Genomic DNA, 8,947 nt, shown 5'->3' on the forward strand with positions numbered 1-8,947 from the left:
GTCCAGGACCAGTAAAAGTCACTGCTGGACCAGTAACTTTTTCAGTAATGGACCAGTAAAAAAAATCTAAATACTGGGTACCTACTGGTCCGACAGACAGGCTGGACCAGTAGAAAAAATGGCCAGTAGAAAGATGTGCAGTCCTGCCACATACATTGCTTTAATATGCTGTTTTGGTGTAACTTTCTGTTTGTGTTTTCTTTGTTTTCATTGCAAATTTAACAACCTGCCAAACTCTCACCTCCTCAAAGACACATTCATTTTATATCAGCTCCAGGGAGTAGAATTACTAACATTGCTCCTGAAGAGGCATAGTGCTTTGCTTCTCCATCCATCATTCTTGATCAATTTAGCCATTCGTCACATTATTCTCCAAACCTTACATTCCACAATATCACACACGTGAATCATATGGTGCAAACAGCAGTTTCCACGTATTCCAGCTGTCATAAACCTGTCACGGTTTCATTTCACAAATGAGACCTCTGGTACATCATCACCCTTGGTTGAATTCGACTGAGGAGACGAGTTGTCTGGAGTAGCCTTCACCTCGTTCAAGCTCAGTGTCTCCTTTAACTTCGCCTCATACTCCCTGAGCCTCTGGAGCTGGTCATCGTACCCTGGTCCCAGCGTCCACAATTTCTCCAACTCGTAGAATTCCCTCATCTCCTCTGACATGAGATGAACCACGATGTTACCTGCAGGTCGGATAATGGAAGGCACATGCTGACAAACTCTTGCTCATCAAGTTTGAATGGTCACACACTAATCCTTAGAAATATAGATCGGAAAGAGCAGCTTTTGGGATGTACATGACATTAATACAGTGTACTATAAAATCTTTCTTACGAGAACAATCACCACCATCATTTCAATGCACTGCTTCCTATTACTGACCATGATAGAAGTTTTGTCAGGTACAAGGTTAATAATGTACTTAGGCTAGTCTCATATTTATTTTGTACACAAAGTTCATCTGATCTCCTCCCAATGCCGATATTTCAAGATGACACAATGTTGATTACAGTCAAGGTTAATACCATATTCTTCAAGGCAACAATTTCACAAACATTTCCTGTATCATGTGACAGTTCACTCCACCGCACAAAGTCCTGTCTGATGAGTATTAATCCTTTTGCAAATGGGCAATTCCGCGGTTAGTAACGTTACATTTGAACAAATTTAGATATTTGTTTTTACTACTAAATTACCATTTATTCATTTCAAGCCAAAATTATGTCAAAAACATGTTCATCATTCCCAGGTTTATGATACAGAAAAGAATTAATACAATCCAAGAAATGATAGCATTGCTATGGCAACTTAAAGGGCTGGTTAGTAACGTTACGAAAAAAGGACATGACAAAAAAATCAATGTCTTGTAACAAAAAGTGTGCAAAAATTCAAGTTACTTCAAACAGAGTGTTGCATTAATTTCAATTATTGCATCATGACAAATGTTCACACAATGTTTTTTAGCAGTTCGACCAATAATTTCTTAGCTAGACCCCCAAAAGCATGGTTAGTAACGTTACGGTTAGTAACGTTACATTTGTCCGGAGTAATTCCGCAGGTCATTTCACCCTTTTGTAATTGACAAAATGTCACATGACTTCTGGAGTATTTAAATGTATTTATCTTTTACCCTTTAGCAAAACTTTGAGGAAAAAATTTCAAAGGAACCCACTGTAATTTGCATTTAAGTGAATTTCAGCATCCCCAGTCCCACATGTACATTTTAAATGATGGTTTCAGATCTCGCGAAATCAATCAATACGAAAGATAAAATCTACTGAATTTGAAAGACCTTAATGATTGGTGAACATCCATGGCATTAGTTGATACCTAGATTAAAGAGTAAGATAAAGAGGCACATTTCTTTTATCCATGTCATGTCCACCTAACTGCGGAATTGCCCAAATACGTTTGAAAAACAACAATAAGGAGTAAAGTATAGAACTAAAATTTTATCTACTCATTGATGGCTAGTATATACCGAGTATATCCAGGCAGGTTTCCACAGAAAACTTGCTATGGCAAAATCAGCTTGTCCACAATGGGTTAAAAACCTGTATGCCATTGGTGTTATCTCTTGTTTGTTTGTTTGTTTGTATGTTTTTGTTGTTGTTGTTGTTTTTCTAAACTTACCAAAGTCCATACATATCCAGTCATCTGTGTTTTCTCCCTCTACCAGAATAAATGCATCACGTTTGGTCTTTCTGGCCTTGTACTGCACATGGGAAAAATGATCATAAAAGACATAAAAGAGAGAGTGAATTCTTGGAAAGTCATTTTGCCATGCAGTGACATTATCTTTCTTTTTCTTCTTTTTATAGGAAGAAATCTGTTCAAATGCTAATAGGGTGGAGGTACAAAACAAGAATAGCTGATATACCTGCAATAAAGGTTATACAGGTGCCCATGCGAGTATAACAGGTTGACAACAATCAAATAGAACACATTTACCAACACATGTAAGCAACAAATATCAAGAATTTCGAGATCCATATCTTTACACTAAGATTTACACTAACTGATTTGCATATTTGTACAAATGCTAAGTAACCCTCAGGCCATAATACTGTATACTCCATATATTTCGCGAGTCTAAATTTTCGCGAATCAGGAAATCCTGAGAATTTCGTGAGTGGTTAAATTCGCGATTATGGAATCCTGTACTGAACGGAGAAGAGTACACGTGTACGTCACATTCACATCGGGGATCAGAGTCAATATTTTTGCGTGTCTTTAATTTCGTGAATAGCACCTGACTCGCGAAATTCGCGAAAATAAAAACCTCGCGAAATATTCAGCATATACAGTACATACACAGGAGCAATCATTGTCTTGCTCTTCATGAAAGTATTTTGATTGTACTTGCTAAGAAAACCAAGCCAAAAAGCTTCTCTAAAAACATTTCGTAGTGTATTGTATACAAGGACCAACCTGCTGGTTGATGTAGAGAGACATAGCCTTCAAGTGCCGGGGTGATCTCCCTGTGGCGACAATGAAGAAGTCAACATATTGCTTCTCTTTGGGGATCTTGATGACACAAATGTCCTGGGCATTTTCCGCCCGCAGCAAGGCAACCATGTCGTCAATACTGAACACATACTTCTTTTCAGGGGTTTCTGCCAGTAAAATGAAATTAATAATAATAATAAAAATGATAATAAATCACACCTCATCAATCAACCTGAAGTGCAATGCCTTGGATTGGTGGCACACATACAAAACTCATAGAAGTTCACAGAAAGAGAGAAACAAAGAGATCATATCTTTTCTTTTTTTTTAGAAGACCTTCAAATTGCATTGGTTTTCTTAACTTCATGAACAAAGTTAAGAGGACTATAAAATCAAAGCAGAGAAGGGTCACAATTCAAAAACTCCTTGTTCCCACATAGAGAGTGCAGTTTCTTCTTAGCCTCAGTAGATTTTGATCCATGTTGTCATATCTCCTTATATTCATTGCTCATGGCGAGTGCAGAAAATGCAGAAAAACATGCAGTGCCTTTAAATCTTTTCTTAAGGAGTGCTCTGCAGCTCCTAATGCATGGCATACTAGGCATGATTTTTTGTACTTATACAAGCAAATTACAATAAAGACAAGACATGAAAACTCGTCACATTGAGGACGAGTTAGGTGATACGCTTGTGGTCATCAGATGACGGTCATCTGTGATCGACAAGAAAAGAATGTGATATAGGCACCTTGAAGTTATATTGAGCGTGCATGCGAAACCGTTTCTGTAACCACTCGGCCACGGGTCATCCACGGAAATGGTAAGACAAAAAAAAACCAACAATGTATAGATATAACAGGGGGAAAGTCAATGCCCACTCAACTAACGTGGCCGTGTGAACATCTATTGCATTGCTAGACGGAAAAGCGGCCTTGTAACGACTGAGGTCGCTATGCCATTTCTGGCAACTTGGGAAAAATACGTCCAACAGACATAAAACCTATAATCGGCTGGTTTTGATACCGTGCCTTTAATCACAATTTTCAGTGTAATGACGTCATCAAATTACAAAACAATGACATCGTCTTGAAAGACAATTGTTCAAAGTACAACACCTCAGTCGTCGTCATTACATACTATGATCGGTTTGACAAAGTCAACCTGCAAAATTTTGCTGCAGTCGAAGCAATGTGGTCTCCAACACACAAAAAAGAGGGATATGGCGTGTGTGTGTGTCTGTGTGTGTGTATAGGTGCGTTTATATACGAACGTGATTTCTACATGGACGAATATGTAATACAAAATTGAAGAAAAAAAAAGTAAAATAGCTAAGTATTTTGTTTCGTGATCTTGTGGGGTTCGAACCCGCAACCTCAAGTCTCTGAGATGTCGCCTTTATCCACTCGGCCGTACGTCTCGACGAGAAAATATGGGGAACGTAAACTCATGTATGTGAAAGATGTACATGAGGAATCGTTTTGTCCACATTCCATTTTCATTTTCAGTTTTAAACTGCAAACTTGTCAATCTGATAAGAAGATTTCAAAGAATAAAATGCATGATTACTGCAGCTTATTGTCTCAGCTACAACATACTAAAGTTTGAGAGGAAATGAAGCAAAATCAGCTGAGATAAAGGTGCTTAAACGTTGTTAAGTCAATGCATGGTTTAAAAAAAAATCACCTCCCATAGACAATACACGTAAACTTGTCCAATTTTGTGTCTTTACCTTTAATCACAATTTAAGGTATGATGACCTCATCAAATATCAAAAGCATGACATGGACTTAAAAGGCAAATGTTCAAAGTACAACATATCTGAATTTGGGATAATATTGAGCTTAAACAACAGAGATACGAGTAAATGAATGTCAGAAACAGTACCTCAAAAAAATTGATTCCACTTTTTTGATTTCAGATGATGATATGATGACGTCATGAGTTTTCCTGGCAATATTGGTACTTGAAACGTTATTTCCAATTCATATGCTTTTGTAATATGCAATAGAAATATAAGGTCACCAGACGATTTAAAGAGCTATGGCGAAATAAACAAAGACATGTTTTTTCACTATATTTGCAGAAAGACGCGCGCGCGGAATTTCAACTTTGACGCCAGTGCCATTCCTTTGTTATAGGTCAAAATCGATCGGAAATCAATGAATATTGTTACTCAAAGTATCAGAAATCCAAATCAGTCAAAAAAATTGCATTTTCATGTTAGTTACGCCCTCTGCGCGCGAAATTGCGCGGACGGACGCGCACGCGAAAAAATGTTTGAAATGCTTAAAATTGTCTGAAACTTCGAGATTTCCCATTGGGAAGTCGTTTTGAGCCTTTTAAAATTTTGACGCGCGCAAACGCGCGCGTAATGATGACCTGTGTAACTAGCGTTAAAATGTAAGATAGAGCGTGACCTGAACTTTATGTCCACCGAAAATGATACAGAAATGATATCTAGTTATGAAGTAATGATCGATCATGTGACAAGGTCCGAAAATCACAAAATGGCGCCTAGATGACATCATAGATATGTTACTGTCATGAAAACCTTATTGTGGCTAGATATTGTTATGAGACATGTTGACTGAAAATGTCATGTTATTCCGTAATGTCATTGTTGAGATATTGACGACACAAAATGTGGCAGAAAGAAAGAAGAATAAAAAAAAAGAGAAATTTTGACAATCACAATAGGTGATACGCTGATAGCGTATCACCTAATTATATGGAGGCCTACACCATAATTGAACATACCTTGTATAAAGTACTGTCAAAAATTAAAAGCAGAAGGAACACTGTATTTACTTGTCTTCAATCAAATGAGGGAAAAAAGAATATTTGATCAGGTCTACGCCGTGTCTACATTAGAATTCAAATTCTTGTGATTTCTGTTCTAGTACCGTATTTAGTAATTTATAAGGTCATACTTTACAAATTTAAAGGGCTCTTATAGTTTTGGCTGAGACCTAACTTCAGGTTTTTAAAGATAATAAAAAGTTTTGGTACCTCAAAAGCTTCCCGGAATTTCCTTGTCTTGGTTTGTGTTTCAGGTTAAAGTACGTTGTCTGTGAGAATTACTCGCCCCAAAGTGCTCTCATGTCTTAGTAATTATGCAATAATGGTTTCGTACCAGAGCCGACGCTGACCAGCGTCGATAAATATTGTACGAAACCACTGACTGCGACCAGCAGCGTGCAGCCCATTGTACGCATAGCTAACTGCGACCAGCAGCCCCATACGCATAGCGTAATGGGGCTTCGCATTGTAGCATTCAGGATCATGACAGAATTAGTATCGCGGGTAAATGTCAACTTAAAATCCAAAAATTTCTTCGATTTGAAGACTTACCAATTAAGTTGAAGTATTGAAAACAGGCTTCGAACAACGTTTGTTTCTGCCAATAGTCCCTTTCTGTTCGAATTGATGACTGAATGTGACTCGGTCGAGAGGACCTTGGGAGAGCTACATACACTGGATACCATGGCCAGCGCATGCGCACACAAACATCTTATCCGTTCATGGATTTGAAATTTGTGTGCACAGATGTGCTCGCATGCACTGGCTGTAGTATTCAGTGTACTGTATGTAGCTCTCCTAAGGTCCTGTCGACCGAGTCACATTCAGTCATCAATTCGAACAGAAAGGGACTATAGGCAGAACCAAACGTTGCCCGAAGCCTGTTTTCAATACTTCAAGTTAATTGGTAAGTCGTCAAATTGAAGAATTTATGGGATTTTAAGTTGAAATTTACCCTGCGATACTAAATCTGTCATGATCCTGAATGCTACAATGCGAAGCTCGATTACGCTATGCGTATGGGACTGCTGGTCGCTATGCGTATGGGGCTGCTGATCGCAGTTAATTGCATGATTACTAAGACATGAGAGCACTTTGGGGCGAGTAAGTCTCACAGTGTTAGTAATATGAAAGGTACTTTAACCTGAAACACAAACTAAGACAAGGAAATTCAAGGACACTTTTGAGGTACCAAAACTTTTTATTATCTTTAACATTTTTGGGTGAGATAATGAGAAACTTCTTATGAAATATGAAAGAGCATGTAATTCCAAGAGGAATTCAACGTTTATTTGATGAAAATTTGTTATGAAACGGCTGAGATACCCAAAACAGAAGAATACTAATAAAATGTGGGACCCACATTTTATTACGATCCCTTTGTTTTACTTTGTTTTTGGAAGTCTCAGCCATTCCAAAACCGATTTTCATCAAATAAACATTGAATTCCTCTTTAATAGAATGGCATGCTCTGTACCATTTCATAAGTGGTTTCTTGGTATCTCGTAAAAAGTTAAAAGCCAAATCCTCAGCTCCACCAATACTAAACCATCCCTTTAGCAGTGTCATTCTCACCACCTTTGCTGATTGCCTGCAATGTTGTGTCACAGTCAACATCACCAGCAGCAATTTTAAACTCTAGATCTTCCATCCTTCCTTCTGTTGGTGATGACTCATCATTCCCCTCCTCTTTTGCCTCACATTTGTCAATTTGGGTTGAGTTTTGAGGTGGCACAGCCTTGACATGCTCATTGTCCGTTTCTACCGGTGTCTTTTCATCTCGCCCAAAGTCAGATGCCAGCTCTCGGAGAAGCGATTTCAGCTCAGGATCTTTCCCCAATATGGAGTCCGTTCTCTGGTCTGGATGAACCCACTCAACAACCTCTGGATTGCTGCTGCCATCATCATTTTGATTCTGATTGCAAACTGAGTCTTGCTTGTCTTCTTGGCAGGTGTACGCAATGGTTCTGATGCTTCTCACATTTAACGCTGCTGTGCTTGCACATGATGACAGCAGGTTAGATGAAGTGCATGATGATACTGGTAATACTCTTCTGCAATCTACACTCATCCTACAGAGATTGGGATTTCGACATATTGTGGTCAATGATGTCTGACTGGAAAAAGTGGCAAGGTGGGAATCGGCAAACTTTGGTGTGACGTCATTTGCTAGCGTGGTAGCAGTATCATGGTAAGCACGATTTCTGTCCATTCGAATTGAATACAGTTCAAAGTATTTCACATTTGGGTTCATGCTACATCCTGACAGACTTATTGTTCTACAAATTACAGTAGAATTACACTCGGTACTTCGTTCACGTTTGCAAGAAGGAGTTTTTACCACGTAGGAAGGACTGTCTCGTGAAAACGCCGCTGGCAATTTACTCCTGCTGTCACCAGCACAGGCAGCCGAAAGTCTGGGGTAGATAGCTGCTCCTCCCGTACACAGACCTTTCCCAGCATCGTGGAAACATCGGACATGTGCCCGTAATCTCCGCAAATACAAGCAGTTTCTCGTGTAGTTCGATACAAACAAATTCATAACGACGTCAATCAAGTTCCTGGACCTGGAATAAAGGAGAACGAAAGCCCAACTACGCCTCACTTATCCAAACTTATCAACGTTCTCATGGATTGAGCCTTGAGGGCAATATCTCGTCGTCGCTTTAGTTCAGCACAGCAGCTACTCGCATATACGCGCAGTGTATATGCGAGTATACACATACATGTACTACTCACGACTGTGCTCACGACACGCGTGCGATGATGCGATGTATGGAACGCCATGCCACAGCAGCATCATGCGCCTCGTTTACGACTTGATGAAGAACTAAAAGGAAAAAGAAAAATAACAACAGTGTTCAACGAGCGGAGTTAACCTCTAAACAGCCGTTTCAGTGAATTACGGATAAGTAAATTATTATGCTAGAAATTGTTCAAATAAACTTCATAACTTCAACTTCAAACTTCATGCATCAGCTGAAATGCAGCACTCGGTTTACTTTTTCTGTCTCTCTCCTCGTCTTTCTGCTCCCCCTCTTCCTCTTTCTCACTCCCTCATTCATGCTTTAATCAACTTATGTCTTGGTCCTAAAATCAAATTCAGTTTTAAGAACGAAATATTTACGTATCCCTTTTCTTAAAAGTTTTGCTCATTCATCATTATCATTCTTTCTTTGTGCGTT

General features: G+C 38.9%; 1 protein-coding gene across 1 annotated transcript; it reads right to left on the bottom strand.

The window, feature by feature from the left end:
* Positions 1–465: 465 nt before the first annotated feature.
* LOC139729563 (uncharacterized) lies at positions 466–8,417 on the bottom strand. Its single transcript, XM_071640488.1, has 4 exons — positions 7,338–8,417; positions 2,947–3,131; positions 2,149–2,230; positions 466–698 (listed from the first exon to the last, which is right to left on the bottom strand). The coding sequence occupies exons 1-4, from the start codon at positions 8,302–8,304 to the stop codon at positions 466–468; spliced, it is 1,467 nt and encodes a 488-aa protein (XP_071496589.1). The 5' UTR covers positions 8,305–8,417.
* Between the last annotated feature and the right edge of the window lie 530 nt (positions 8,418–8,947).

The sequence above is a fragment of the Diadema antillarum genome, unplaced genomic scaffold (assembly GCF_040938485.1).
Source record: "Diadema antillarum isolate AM-2024a unplaced genomic scaffold, OU_Dant_1.0 seq00000246_RagTag, whole genome shotgun sequence".
In the NCBI taxonomy this organism is placed as follows: Eukaryota; Metazoa; Echinodermata; class Echinoidea; order Diadematoida; family Diadematidae; genus Diadema; species Diadema antillarum.

Bases quoted from the DNA above. Each gene is read 5' to 3' on its own strand.
- LOC139729563 (XM_071640488.1), bottom strand. From the start codon at position 8,304: ATGAATTTGTTTGTATCGAACTACACGAGAAACTGCTTGTATTTGCGG. The intron at 2,231-2,946 runs GTTGGTCCTTGT...TCCCATGTGCAG, and splicing joins CTCTCTACATCAACCAGCAG to TACAAGGCCAGAAAGACCAA. The intron at 699-2,148 runs GTAAGTTTAGAA...TCCGACCTGCAG, and splicing joins CTGGATATGTATGGACTTTG to GTAACATCGTGGTTCATCTC.